The following is a 15,819-nucleotide window of genomic DNA, read 5'->3' on the forward strand; positions in this document are numbered from 1 at the left end:
CAGTGTCCAGCCGTCACACAGGCTTTGTGGCACACTGCACATAATGTTAGTCCAACCAAACATACACGCATACAATTTTAGCGCTTAACATTTGCATCCTTAAAATACTTCTACTTGGCCAAAACCGTTACATCGTGATCCCGTTTGGCGTCTCTGTTGCTTTGGGTTTTTCTTGGCTCAGAATCGGCCTGTGGGGCTGACTGCACGCGGCAGTAAGCATGAGCGCAGCATACAACAGAGGCAATGAGTTTATTGGACAGAAATCTGTGCATGTTCCTGTTATTTTTGTCTCTTTGGTAAAAAAACAAACAAAAAACAATTCGAATGAAACCCCAATTAACAACAAAAGAATTCCAATTACATCATTCAAAAGGGGGAGGGGATTTTCCTTTGGGGCTTAAATGGCTGCCAAAATTTCTCTGCAGGAAACAAAGCCCAATCAGGTATTTACCCGTACCAGTATCGCAGTAAGATCTCGAATAAAATGGCAGCCAAGAGGACGCACCCTGCCGCCCACTCGTGAAATCTGGTGCCAGTGTGTTAGCAGCACTGGTGGGAGAGCCACCTGTTTTACTGCACCTCTACAACATTTCTCCTCTTGTTCTTCCTCCTCCTGCTACTTTAATCTTAGACTTCCTCTCAGTTCAGAGGCGGCAGCATCGACCTTTGACCTCTGCTCTCTTTCAGGTCCTCCTGAGTCAGGTGCACCGGCTGCGTGCTCTGGACCTGCTCGGACGGTTTCTGGATTTGGGACCCTGGGCCGTCAGTCTGGTGCGTTTGTGCTATGAATGTTTAAAAAATAACATGATTGAGATCACAACCCTCCATCCTGTGCTCAGCACTGGAGGCAGGGAGCGCCATGTGTCCTCTCATAGCTTACATCATTATCTCTTTATTAAAAGCAAATATGAAACTGAGTTTGTTTTTACTGATTTAGAGGTTTGCAAAGCTCGACAATATTCACTTTTGTACACTTATCCAAAAAAATGAAGAATCTAAGACTTGTGTCAGGATGTGCAAAATATCTGTCATGCAATTTTTTAGGTTTTAAAAACACTATGACAGCTAAATATTAGCTTATTGTTTAGATTTCTTGCATTTTGAAATGGGCAGTGGACCTGGCTGTACTAGTTAGCATGCTGCTAGCAGCTTGTCTTCTTTTTGTTAATTTATTTATATTTTAAATAAGATATTAGTGTTTTTAGTGGGTTAAAGTCAGGTGCTGGGGAGAAAGCAGATACATCTGAAGACTGAATGTAAAACCATCAGCTGTATGCTTTTTTTAGTTACACGTATAACACCAGATTATTATCTTATTATGAACAGGACGCTGCTGCATCTGTAAAACCTCCAGTGAAAATCTTTGTAATTCAGATCAATATAAGTTTAAGATTAAAATCCCAAAGTATGGTGTTATTGCTGTTGGATAGTTTATTTAATTGGATATTGTATAATAGCCAAATTGTTAGCACGCTCCTCGAAAAGAGGATCTCTTGTTCTTTTAGCTGGAAGGTGAAATAAGTCCAAAGCCAGGTTGTATTTTCAGCAAGTCTTTCAAGCTCCCAGCTTGTGCTCGGCTACTTCTCATTCTGGTGTTCGCGTTGACTTTTCAAACCACAGGTGCGTCTCGGCCTTCACAATTGGACGGTCAGGTTCAACAGCAAAGCCTGACCCATAACGGTAACATCAATACAGCTTTCTAAACACCGGCGCTCCGTGTTTGCCTGTTCTGTGTTCCCAGGCCTTGTCCGTGGGGATCTTCCCCTACGTGTTAAAGCTGCTTCAGAGCTCAGCCAGAGAGCTGCGGCCGCTGCTGGTTTTCATCTGGGCTAAAATCCTCGCTGTGGACAGCGTACGTAAAATCACACTCGCACACTTCAAAGTCCAGTTTATTCTGTATTATTATATTTATTTTCATCGACTGAAAAAGGTTCATTTACTTGAATTAACTTTTTCCTTGTTTCCTACAATAATTTATCGGATTTAACTCCTCCGACACTTTTTGAAGATGTTTGAATCAGACACAGACTTTGATCTTGAGCTTCACGTCACTTTGTTTCATGTTACAGACGAAAAACATGATAAACCCTGAAGTACAGAAGCAGGATGTGGCATCGGAAGAGCTTTCTGGCGCTGATGAAATAATTAGGAGTAATCTAGGATTTACATCTCAATTCTGCCATGTTTCATATTTTAGTCCCTGCTCGGGGCCGTACGCTCCTGCAATAATAACATTTATAATCAGTATTCATGCAAGTTTTGAGGCTCTGCTTGAAAGAAACAAACATACTCCATAATATATCTGCTGTGAAGTCTCCACCATCTTCTCCTTCTTTCTGTTTCCACAGTCATGTCAAGCTGACCTGGTGAAAGACAATGGGCACAAGTACTTCCTGTCAGTGTTGGCTGACAATTACATGCCTGTGAGTATCTGCCATCGTCATCAAAAAAGCAAAATCCTGTTTAAATATTCCAGCTGGGTGTCTTGAAGTGGACTTCTATGTTATTCCTTATCTGGTGTTACTCCTTTCATGTAATTTCTCAACCAGCTGCTGTGCTTCACTCCTTTAATGTTCTTTCTCTAAAAGGCGTTCTGAAAACAGTGTTTAAACTCTTCAGTCTCTCTAGTAAATTTTCTGCCTAATGAAGGATCCACCTCTTAAGAAACAATAATAGTCTGTAGTAGGTAGTGAAAAGGTTTGATAAAGGTTTGCAGAAGTTAATTAAGCACTAAAAATATGCCTGTTGTCTTTAGGAATAAGTTATTAATACAAGCAAAAATTCCATCAAAAAAAAAAAAAAAAAAATATATATATATATATATATATATATATATATATATATATATATATATATATATATATATATTTATATATTTATTTTATTTTTTTTAAATTTTTTTTTATTTTTTTATTTTTTTATTTATCTTTTTGTCCTGTTTGGATCTTTAGCCATCAGAATTGTTGTCTTAAGCCCAAGAAAGATGCCAAGTGGATTTATTTTACCAAGTGGATCATCATGGCCTTCCATATTGGTCCATTTGATTGACCTTTATTATAATTATGAATTTATTTTATTTTCGGTTGTTACAAACGGGACAGACATGACTGGGGGATAGGACAGGGAGAAAGAATGAAAGAAAGAGAGGGAGAGAAAGAAAACCAGAGGGGAGAAGAGACGGTGAGAAAGGGGGGAAGAAAGAAAGAAAAACAAACAAAACACCTGGATCACCTGTATGGAGAAAAAAAAACAGAAGAGAAAGCAAACAAAAAAAGAGCAACATAATAAATACAGCACCATCACAATAAACTAGCTAGCAGTAGATAACAGTAGATACTAAATATTAAACGATATTGTGCAGCACACAAGACAGACCGCGCACAATGTGCTTTGAGGCAGCAGCCAAGAAAGGTGTAGTCCGCGTCTGTGAACACCTGTGTGTACACCTGTGTGCACACCTGTGTGGATCAGCATGCTTGTATTACAAAGGTTTCTCCATGTAACGATCTGCTAAGGAGTGTGGGGAGCCATAGCCCCGTCCCCCAGGGCATGAAGCAGGTATGGAGGAGATCCAGGCCCCCAAAAATTCCATCAATATAATATAAGTTTCATCTTTTTATTGTGACTTCTCACCATTTCCCTTTTTTCAGAGTTTTCATGACATTGCCTTATTATAGAAATTGACATTTATTTACTGAGTTCAATTATAAAATTAGGAAACGGTCCCGAAACTGGATGTGCTAACGATCAGACATGTTTTCATTATGTTTTTTTTGTAAGTTATCTAAAATGTTACTGTTTTGTTATCGATATGCAAAGTGACCCGGAAAGAGTCACGTGATCCATGTTTGATGGCAAAATAATTTGCTAACTGCTAATCAGTTAGCTCTTAACCCTTTAAAACCGGTCGGAGCAGCACGCTCCGTTTTGCGCAACTGCTTTTAAATCCCGGTAGCTCTGCAACCACGTAAGCTAGCGCAATAATTTTTTTTGCATATGAAACCGGAGGAGTTGTACTTACATCTTATGCCATCAGCTTGTCCTCGGTCAGTTTCCTTCCACATATAGTTTTGCAAAAACTGCATAAAAAGCACTTACAGCAACAAAAACATAATATTCCAGAAACACGCTTTGCCGATCTGATCAGCTGTTTGTAACACTTCCTACCCTGGAATAGACGTCAGCGCGAACTATCGCATGTAGGCCATGACCTGCCCAAAACCAGAAGTGACGTCATTTTCGCGGAAATGTAGTTTTTTACCATCAGGGCCTCATGAGCCTATACTGGTGTTTTTAAAAGTTATGTTTGACTTTATGACTTTCTGTGTCGTTTCTGGGATGCTTAGGACTCATATTGCACAGCTGGAAATAGTTTATTTTGATGCATATGCTGCTTTTTTGCAAATTTGCATTATAATATTGATTTTCGTTTTTCCTGCAGTATATAAAAATTGGTATATTTCAAAAATAAAACTATGAAGACACTCAAAATAAATTTCCTGTGGTGGGAAACTATTTTGTGCAACTTTTTTGTATTTACAGTTTTGAGGGATAAGCCTCTTAAATTTCTCTAACTAGAAATATATGTTAAAAAAACAAAATTTTCAATTTTTTTGTAGTTTATTGCACTTTTTTGCAATTTATTTAATTACTATGCACTTAATGCATACATATTATTAAAATTTAGACTGTAATGGTTGTATTGATGTATAGCAACTTGAAATGCTCCCAAAAATGGCTCCACAGCATGTAAAAATATAATATAAGCTCTGGCGGACTTGGTTCTATGGTAGGTCTTAAACGGTTAATGACAAATGTTTGTTCCTCATCTCCAAACTTCATCATTAGTCAACTCAGTTCTCTGTGTAGTGACATGAGAGGAACACGTGATGACTCTTATCCTTCTTTAACTTGAAACCTGATATTGAACTTGACCCTGGTCAAACCCTATAAATTGAAGCAGTCAAGCGGAGGATGTCAGTGAAGTTGCTTTGCCTGGAGCTGTATCTCTGGCCTCTAAAAGGAAACCATGAAAGTTAATGTCGACCAAGTGCATAAAAATCTGAGCAGTCTGAATCCTGAATTTTTTGCTCACCATGCTGTCTAAAATTTTTTAGACAGCATTTTTATGAAGATTTTCCACTCGCATATTAAACTATAATAGGTCCACTTTATCTTACTGCTTCACAACAAATTAGTTTAAGATAAACGAGAAACGTAGAGTGGAACTGACGTAAAATCTTAATTCTGTCCTTTTCTCTGTTTCAGGCTGAGCATCGGACCATGGCTGTCTTCATTTTAGCTGTTATAGTGAACAACTATACCACAGGGCAGGTAGGAGGATGTCTGAACACGTTTGTATTTCTTCATCGCCGTCTGTTTGCTTGCTAGAAATCCAAATAGGCGAACATATTCATTCACTTCCCTCAACAGAACGGCGCCTTCTTTCGGGGCCAGCCGTCACTTTGAAAGATCACTCTCTCGTCTATTGTGTATTTCTGGGAGATATTGGTTATGTGACAGTTTTGTCACCCACAGTCACCTCTGCAATCTCCGTTTCCGTCCCGCAGCCACCTCTGCGGTGACACTTTATCACCGCAGGTGTCACTTCGGCCTGCTGCTGGCGTCCGGTGTTCAGTCCCAGAAGCCTTTTGTGTCTGACGCTAATCAAACGTCCAGGGGTGCGATGTAAGGATGTAGCTCGTCATTTCATGGAGTCGACACGCACACGCACTTCTTGACACTCTATTCCACCAAGAAATATTCCGCCATCACTCCGTTTCGCTTCTGCTCCTGGTCTCTGTGGTTATTTTTCTGTCTAGTTGCGACTGTTATTTGACTCATTCACTTCTCCTCTACTCCTCCCTGTCTCGACATTACAGTATATAAATGTGACAAATCATAAAAGCTGTATGTGCTCTCGAGCTCAGAAACAGCCATTCTTCTCCGGTATCCTGTGTCCTTAGCACGCCTACCTCTCTCACAGGTCTGTGTAAATAATAGATGATCCTCAGCATTACACTGAGACTCTCTGCCTGCTCCACATCTCCATTATTTATTCCTCTTCCTTTCAACAACAGCGCTCATTACTGCAGTTTCGCTGTTGCGAACATGTCACCGAGCCACGGTGTCTTAATATTCCAGCTCTCTGGGTTCAGCTGGGAGGATCCATCAGAGCCGAGAGAACGATGAGGAACATTAGGGGTGGGGAGGGTTACGCTGTGTAGCTGCTGACAAACGATGCGCTGTTATGATGCCTCAATTTGTTGGAGACGAAAGAAGATTCTCTCCCCTTCTCGTTTATTGCGGTTCGTGTGCGTAAGAGAGGTTGAATTTTCAAGAAAACTTGAGAAATGACAGATTTACTAGAGCTTTGCATAATCACACAGGTCTTTGTAAACTGCACAGAGTCAGACTGTACTTTGAAGTTATATTTGGTATATTTGGCTTCTTTGTAATTTCTTTGTAATTTACAGAACTCCCCTAAACGCATCATATGCAGCCAGCTGGTTGGTCAATGCAGCTACTTGCAGTTATTCAGCAAAAAATATGCAGACCAAAAATTCAAGCGAAACAATGAACAACCAACTTTTTTCCTACATCCAAAAGATTGCTGTCCTCTTTTTACTCTACTGTGACCACTCACCGTTTCAGGGTGGCAGTGAGGCTGGATCCTGCAGGTCTCAGCAGGGGTGGGGCATCCTGGATGGGGAACCAGTCCATCACATGACTAACAGTGACAGATGGGCGACCACAAACACCTGGAGCTAATGGCAATTTAGAATCTTCAATTAATCTAAAAATCATGTAGAGGAGATCATCATCATCATCACCATCATCATCATCATTATTATTATTATTATTATTATTATTATTATTATCATTATTAATACTACTACTACTAATAATAATAATAGTGGTAATATTAGTGTTAAATTCTTTCTGAGTGTGGGATGTTTTTTTAAAGAAAGACCTGTCTAACAGTACCACATACACATTAAACAACACTATATTATACATGTGAATAAGGCTATGTCCATACGTACCCGGGTATTTTTGAAAACGCAGATTTTTCTATGCGTTTGCACCTTTCGTCCACACGTAAACGGCGTTTTCGGTCACTGAAAACTGAGATTTTTAAAAACTCCGGCCAGGGTGGATATTTTTGAAAACTCAGTTTTTGCATTTACGTGTGGACGAGAAAAACGGAGAAAACGGAGAAAACGCAGCGTCAAAGGTGTGCGCATTTTTTGACGTCACACTGTGCGCCACGTTATTGTTTTGGTGAAATGAATTTCTACAATACTGTTACTGTTAATTGTTCTCTCTGCAGTGTTTAAATGCTTACATATACACACACAGTTACTGTCCCTCCACACATACGACTCGGTTCTGCTTCTATGCCCCAGCTTTGTTTACTTTTTCCCACCGAGGCTTCTAGACTTCTGATTGGCCAACATTTCTACACGGTTAGGAATATAGCGCCACCTGCTGCTTTGACATGTTCCTAGCAGCGTTTTCCTTCATTTCTGCCTTTACGTGTGGACGTTTTCAAAAATACCCGTGTACGTGTGGACGTAGCTACTCATAAATATACTTTTTAAAACTTTCCAATGTAACTTCACAGGCTTTTGTAATTAATTCCATTTGTATGCAGCAAAATATTTAATTCCTGTTCTTACTACTGCCGGACATTGTAACACTGGGATCAGATCCAGTGGGGTAGTTTATGAATTAGTACCACCGTGTAATCCTGCGTGTTTGAGAGTGCTAAGGAGCATTGTCCCACTTTTACATATAAGATTCATCGATGTGTTAGGAATGAATCATACGTGATAAAAAGGCCGCGCACTGTGATGCAAAGAGTCACGAGGCTTAGAAACAGTGTCGCTAAAATTGAACTGTGAAAAACAGTGACGGACACGTTTCCATGTTCCACGTGTGCTTTAGAATAAAGTCTAGTACGCTGTCAAAGTCCTGGGTATTATAACAATTCATCATGAAGGGTTTGAACAACACTGTAGGTTGGGTAGTTTTATCTTGTACTGTTGAACATTTGAACTACACGCAGACAGGCTAGCAGATAGTGACCGTTTGTGTGTGAGAAACGACAGGGAGTCTGTAGTGTTATCAATGATAGTTCAGCATTTGAAAAAGTCTGAAAAGAAGAAACGTGACAGCAGCGAAAATAAGAGAGAGAACACTTGTTAGTGCTCTGACAAAAAACTCAATCAAAAAGAAACTTTACGATGATTTTAAACAAAGCCGCCAGCTTCCCTCTCGTGCTTTGGACCATTTGAAAACTTGGTAACCAATTACCTTTTGTTCACAGGTGATTTTCTTTAAAGCCCAAATGGGTTGAAAGGAAAAAGTCACGCTGCCACAGAGCTCATCATCTTTTTGTCCATCACACAGTGTGAGGTTACAGGTTAGTGGTTATTAACTGGCTAATGAGCTACAAGTCTGCTCCCAGCTTCACACCTGTGCGCTGCTCGAGATGACTGCAGATATTGTATTTTATTAGATTTAGCGGGAAGGTTATTGTTAACTACCACAGTCCAGTGTCTCACGACGGATCCAAATGAGAGTAATTCAGCGATGTTGTTTCAGCTCCCACGGTTCTGTCAGTCTTTCTCAAATTCATCAGATATACTCATCTGCAGCTGCGCTCGCTTTTATAACCAAAAGCTTCACATCTGTGCATCTCATGCACTCATCACTCATTCTGCATCGCTCCTTCTCTCCCCTCCAGGAGGCCTGTCTGCAGGGCAACCTGATAGCAAACTGCCTGGAGCAGCTGTCAGACCCCCATCCCTTGCTCCGCCAGTGGGTGGCTATTTGCCTGGGACGCATCTGGCAGAACTTTGACCCGGCGCGTTGGTGCGGGGTTCGCGACAGCGCCCACGAGAAGCTCTACACTCTGCTTTCAGATCCCATTCCAGAGGTGAGACGTCAAGTGTTGCACGCGGTTTGTCTAATACAAGAAAGTCTTTAGAAATGATTAAGACGTTCGTTTGAGGAAAAAGGAAGCGCAGCACAGCTTAATTTTCAAAATATGCATAATAGGGATGCAACGATACCAATTTTTTCAAACCGATACGATACCGATACTTGGATCTGAGTACTTGCCTGAGTACAAAAAACGATACTTCTACCACACACACACACACACACACACACACACACACACACTTAATTGGAAGACAGGTTTTATTTTATTCTCTGCCGATAAAAAATAAAATCTTAATACAAATGACCACAAAAAAATTTCAAGTGAAAAATAAGCACTTCTGTTAAATTATTGCAGAGTCTCCACATTATAATTTTACAAAATATCACTGAACTATTGGCACTGTCTCGAGCTTTCAGAATAATAAATAAACACTTCTGTTTGGAATAAAATAAATACAAATTAGGTTTGCGAATAAAATAAACTTTTAAATTATTGCAGAGTGTCCATATTGTAAACAAACAAAATAATTATTATTAAATAAATAATAAAATATAAAAATTATAAAATAAATAATAAATAAAATAATAATTGGCCCCCTAGTGGCCAATCTAACAAACTACAACAGAAATGACAAGCCACCCTCTGATTAATGAAATAAGTTAGTATCGGTTCATGGTATCGGTTAACTTTTACGAGTATGAGTACACACACATTTTACAGTATCGGCCCCGATACCCAATACCAGTATCGGTGCATCCCTAATGCATAACCTTCAGATTAGTTCTTCAATTTAAATTAAACCAGATTTTTAGACAGATTTTCATGTTCTAAGAAATGTTACCTTGAAATTTCTGCCCTGATTCTAGTTTCAGTAAAAGTCCTGTCGACCTGTTGTTGCAGGCTAGAGACCTACACAGGATTCAAGGGAAGTGCTTGAAGTTAGTAGTAATAGCAATTTCTTAAGTTCTTTCCAACACATGAAGAGCTTTTCTTTCTTCAGAGGCTGTGGCGAGTGGATCAAATAACTCAATTAACTGACTTTATTGTGAAGCATATTGTTAGTTGCTCAGACCAGTGTAACCTGGCTGTTTAACTGATGGCCTGCAGCCGGTGAAACCTCGTGTCAGTTAGGATGATTGACCAGCTGCTGTTTGTTGAACTGTGTTTCCTCCAAACTGCCTCAAGGAGCTCTCACTCACATTTAGTTTTTTTGTGTTGGGGGCATTTTTGCTGTCAGTAGAATATTTCACAGGTTGTTTCACTTGAATTAGTGACTAAAAAGGTCAGTGTGCAAATACGTCTTACACGATTCAGCCCAAGAAGCCTCGTTTATTGTTGTTGTTTTTTAATGTGCTGATGAAAAAAACAAGACATTCCAGTAGATCTGTTGATTTTCTGGGTGACAGTTAAACACAAAATCTGTATGACAAACATTAACTGGTGACCACTGGCCAACATCTGGAGTCCAACAGACCCTCTGCTGTCACAGCAGCACCTGTAGATACTCAATCTGCCACTGCAAGAACATCGAAACCACGAGGTGGCAGAAAATACAGATCGGTCTCTGCATGCATCAGAATATTTTGACTTCTGGTTGAGTTTTTCATTTGGACGAGAGTCTTAGAAGAGTTGTATAAGAAAAAGGCATCTCAACTAAAACTATAGTCTAGAGTGCAGCTAAATAAAGAGAATATTTTAAGAGTTTGGGGCTTTTTACTTTTGAAATGTGATATCAGTCAGGGAAAAAAGAAAAATGACTTTTCAGACTTCCCATTAAACTCAAAAACAAAGTTTTTTGTAAGAAATAATAAAGAGTGAAAACAATGTGGACAGGAAATGAAAAGATTTCCCTTCCTTACATTTTTCTCTGACATCTGACAACTCTTACATCATGAAGCTTCCCAAAAATATTCCGATGTCCAAGATGACAAATGTCTTAAATTTATAATAAGACATTTTTATTGATATTCCACGGTCTGTAATTTTAACTGTTCAGTTGTTTTACTGTGCCGGTGTTTTTAAGTCATAAAAATAAACATGAAATTATAGAAAAATCACAAACAGACCATGAATGTATTTATTGGGCTCTGCACAGTTTGGACTGATGCATGGTAACAAATGTTACTAAACACTGGGCCAAATGTCTTTATTTTCAGTGCCTCCTGAGTCACAAATGAGCGATGGTGTCGGGAGGATCAGATCACGATATAGTCTAGAGTTCGTCCACATCAGATGTGGGTCCAGTCACATGCTGTGAATTCTCTGGACCATTATTATTTTTGACTTTGTTCTAGGAAGCTAGCAGCTTAAAAACTGAATCAGACATTTGTGTTTTTGCGCACCTCCAGGTGGAGTTGAGCAAACTTCAGGGATGCAGTGTGTTTGTTAGAAAAGGTTTAAAGCGTGTTTGTTTTCTGCGGGAGTGCCCTGTTCAGTGCACTCGCTCAATCTTTAACACCAACCCACGCTGGCTTCTATCTGACTGGGTCATGAGTGGACCAGAGGGACAGTGAGTGTGAGTTTGCCCTGAAGTTCACCAAGACACTCGGTGCCCTCTGTTCACACAAGCCACACGGGGAACATCTGTTCCTGGCTCAGTAACGGCGTCCTTCCCAGCGCAGACAGCTGCTTTGGCTGTGGGCTTGAAACTGAGGTCTGCAGACAGCATCTGTAACCCACACATGTTCTGTTGGTTTGTTCAAGCCCACTGAAAGCTCCAGCTGACTGATTCGGATCAAACTGTGGCGAAATTGTGCATTCACAGATAGGTTACTGCGTTTTAAAGCTCTCCTTGTGTTAAATTCAAACATTTAAAAGATTGTTTGTGTTTTGATAGTTGCTTTGCTCACATTGCACAGCCACATCGTAAGCAGGCAGTTCTCTTTTGAGGACAAGACCCTGTGAAATAAAATCATTCAACAAAATATTCTACTTTTATTTTTGGGTTGTAGCTGGGGAAAGTCAATTTTTTTAAAACTCTGAAGAGATGGGAACACGTGTCCGTGTATGCACAGAGGCTTCTGGAAGTAGGTGAAGATGCACAGAGGTGAGTGACTGTGCAAAGAGTTTAATTACGTTTAAGCAAAAGTCTGAGGGGACAGAACTGAGATGGCATCTAAAATCGTACATGGCTCTGCAGCCCACAAACACACAGATATACAGACAAAATCCTCAATCAGAGCACACTCGAGCTGAGGAAAAACATCCCTCCTACGCCTGCTCCTCCATTCAGAATAATGTTTATCAAGTTAATCTAAGTCCATTTTAAAAGGAAAGCACATGTTTTATTTATTTATTTTTTTATGAATGGATGATGTCTCATATCTCCTTGTTCAACACAGTCTCGTGACAGTTGTGAAATAGCCATGAATTCAAATCTGTTGATTCATGTTCTTAAACACAAAATTTCCAGCTTGATTGTCAGGTCTCTCCCGTCTCACATAACCATTTATTCCTGCCTATTCTATTCTATTCTATTCTATTCTATATGTACTGATTCGTGTCTATTTACACAAAACCAACGTTTTCCATTTATTAAAAGCCATAATATGTTGTTAATTGAAGATCTGTTACTTTTTAAGTTTAGGTGCTAAAACTGACTTGGGTGGGGTCTGGAACTTCAAACAGCCGTGTTCGTTTGGAATAAGAATTTGGTTTGGGGGAAAATACAATTGCTTTTTTTCTTTCCTGCTTTGTCTAAACTAAATTTGTGCTGCAGACAGAAAATATATTTCCAGTTGAAATGCACCACATTCAAATTTGTGAATATTTTCCTTTGTGTTGTGAGACGAGACTGCTTTTTATTGTTGTCGGGACCTTTTATGTTCCGTTTCTGACAACATCCAACAACTCTTATATAACCTATACTCACCTTTCACTTTGTTAAGGACACCATTTGAAATGCTTGTTAACCCAAATATTTAATCAGCCAGTCACTTGGCGGAAACTAAATGGATTTAGGCACAGTGAAGACGACCTGCTGAAGTTTGAAGTTATCGTCAGAATGTGAAAGAAATGTAATTTAAAACAGCGGTCTCCGACCTTTTTTGCGCCACGGACCGGTTTATGCCCGACAATATTTTCATGGACCGGCCTTTAAGGTGTCACGGATAAATACAACAAAATAAAACTAGTACCGGTACCAAAAAAAAGATTTATTCATAACACACGTGAAAAGACCCAGGAAAACAGAGTAAACGATAAAAACAATAACAAAATAACGCTGAAAACCGATAAAAACCCTGAAAACTATACATTTCACACCTGAGCTTCAACTCTTGCGGCCCGGTACCAAACAACTCACGGACCGGTACCGGTCCGAGGCCCGGGGGTTGGGGACCGCTGATTTAAGTAACTTTGAATGTGGCATGATTGCTGGTATCGGACGGGCTGGTCTTAGACACTGCTGAGCTGCTGAGATTGACTCACCATGGGGCGATTGTGGCTCAAGAGTTGGGAGTTCGTCTTGTAATTGGAAGGTTGCCGGTTCGAGCCCCGGCTTGGACAGTCTCGGTCATTGTGTCCTTGGGCGAGACACTTGCCACCTACCGCCTACTGGTGTTGGCCATAGGGGCCGATGGCGCGATATGGCAGTCTCGCTGTCAGTCTGCCCCAGGGCAGCTGTGGCTACAACTGTAGCTTGTCTCCACCAGTGTGTGAATGGGTGGATGATTGGACTGTAAAGCGCTTTGGGGTCCCTAGGGGGACTAGCAAAAGCGCTATACAAATACAGACCATTTACCATTGACCATAACAATGAGTTCACTGCACTCATATATCCTCTACATTCACTTGATCTCAATCCGGTAACACAACTTTGGCATCTGGTGGAGCGGGAGATTCTCATTGTGTATTTTTTAACCATGTGATGCTATCAAGTCGTTGTGGACAAAATCCCTGAGAAATGTTTTCAGAACCTCATTGAATCTGTGCTAAGACGGTCCTGAAGGCAAATTGTCTAGTGAGTGTATATGACATGTTGCATTCTCCTGTAACTATTGTCTTAAAGATTACCTTGGATTTTCTGATTTTAATCAGCTCTTGCTGTAGAGGGTGAAATAATTCAGCATTAACTGAAGCCCTGTTGTGTTTGATGATATCAGATTGCATGAGTGTTTGTGGTGCTTCATCTGTTCCTGCATTAAGGGGAAGTCTTGTGTTTTAATCATCTTTCAGATCAAAGTGATTTTATTAATATTCTGTCATTCCAGTTTCTAGGAAGTGAATTATGAAATGTTCATCTAAACTGTTTGAGCTGAACCTCTTTAATTGGAGCAAACTGCAACAAAGTAGCATCTGTTTATTTTACCATCACTGCAGCTGTGTCCTGAAATCTAATCGCCTCCACAAAAGAGTTTTGGGGTTTTTTGTCGCCAGAACAGGAAAAAAAACTAACCAAATATTCATTCTTGTGTGGTAATAAGGTTTGGTTTGTGAATCCGGTCCCTGATGGGAAATTCCTTTTGGGCAAAGCAGGTTTAGATTAAACATCCAATGAGGCAGCGTAGAAAAAGTAATGAGTTAGTGATACAGGTCAGCGAAGCATCCAGCATCTCTGAATTTCATACTGATGCAGTGAGAGAATATTGAACTATAATTACCTCTAAAACTCTTCCCCACTGGTTCCACAAGACATTAACATATTTTTGTATCAGTTTGCTGAGGGAATATTTAGTTTTCGGGGTAAACGGCCGAACCCCAAAATCACTGTCAGGTAAAAATAAATAGAAAGCTAGAGCTGCAGCGTTTACTGCGGTGACTAAACCACAGCGAAGCCAGCTTTTAACTTTTAACATCTTTACTGAACGAGGAGGAGAGAAAGCTTAAGGTGTTGTTTGGGTTGTGCTGTTGCAGGTGAGGTGTGCAGCTGTCTTTGCTTTGGGGACGTTTGTGGGGAACTCTGCTGAGCGGACGGACCACTCCACCACCATCGACCACAACGTGGCCATGATGCTGGCCCAGCTCATCAACGATGGCAGCCCTGTGGTCCGAAAGGTCGCTACAACACGCAGACAGACACTTGCATAAAATATAGTTACATTTAAAAATGTGCAAAAACAGCAGAAGGACATAAAACTAGGCCTAGAATGGCTAAACTACACTTCCACTAAGATCACTGGTATACTGATTCCTGCAGTTCCTGCACTTGGCTGCTCTTTGTTACTTGTGAAACTAGAAATTTTCATTTTTTTTAAACAACATTTCATATTTCAAGATAACCATGCAAGACAAAAACCCAAAAAGTCTGTTTGTTTAAGAGTTGCTAACAAATGTGTCTTGAGAAAAGACAGCAAGAGAAGATTGTAGCCATCAGTTTGCTTTTTGTTGTTTGGCAGGTAAAAGATCCAAAAATAAACCAATAAAAACATCTGAATTAGAGGACTTAGCGCCTTTGTTATCTTACACCTAAAACAGAACGATCATCATGGTTGATGCTGTCTTTTTTGCATATGCATTTGGCAGGAGCTGGTGGTAGCACTCAGTCACCTGGTCGTCCAATATGAGAGCAACTTCTGCACTGTTGCCCTCCAGTTTATTGAGGAAGAGAAGAACTACTCCGTGCCGTCACCGGCCAACACCGCGGGTATGTGATCAGCAGTTCCTTTAATCAGTCACTGTGTCAGATTTTAAGCGTGTGGGATTTGTGCACGCGTCGGCCAAAACCTAGTTTGAGATTTTCATTGTGTTATTATCTGAATGACCCTTGACCCAGAATATGACTTTTTTATAATCATTTGAATAAGGTTGATGTTTCCTGTGATACAGATCGGGCTTAATTTACAGGATATTTATGTATCAGTGGTAAGAGATCAAATTTAGCAGCGGTCAGAGGATTGAAAGCTGAAGTCATACCTCTCCTGTATGCA

General features: G+C 40.1%; 1 protein-coding gene across 4 annotated transcripts in view; it reads left to right on the forward strand.

The window, feature by feature from the left end:
- rptor (regulatory associated protein of MTOR, complex 1) overlaps positions 1-15,819 on the forward strand; it is a 229,137-nt gene that overhangs the window by 155,023 nt on the left and 58,295 nt on the right. For all 4 annotated transcript variants that reach the window (XM_087842157.1, XM_087842154.1, XM_087842155.1 and 1 more), the window contains exons 13-19: positions 688-771; positions 1,742-1,852; positions 2,349-2,423; positions 5,269-5,334; positions 8,753-8,944; positions 14,807-14,947; positions 15,416-15,536. In XM_087842157.1, the coding sequence (XP_087698283.1) occupies positions 688-771; positions 1,742-1,852; positions 2,349-2,423; positions 5,269-5,334; positions 8,753-8,944; positions 14,807-14,947; positions 15,416-15,536 (790 nt within the window). The remainder of the gene's footprint in view (positions 1-687; positions 772-1,741; positions 1,853-2,348; positions 2,424-5,268; positions 5,335-8,752; positions 8,945-14,806; positions 14,948-15,415; positions 15,537-15,819) is intronic.

Source organism: Neolamprologus brichardi, chromosome 6, assembly GCF_056152115.1.
Source record: "Neolamprologus brichardi isolate AB-2024 chromosome 6, ASM5615211v1, whole genome shotgun sequence".
In the NCBI taxonomy this organism is placed as follows: Eukaryota; Metazoa; Chordata; class Actinopteri; order Cichliformes; family Cichlidae; genus Neolamprologus; species Neolamprologus brichardi.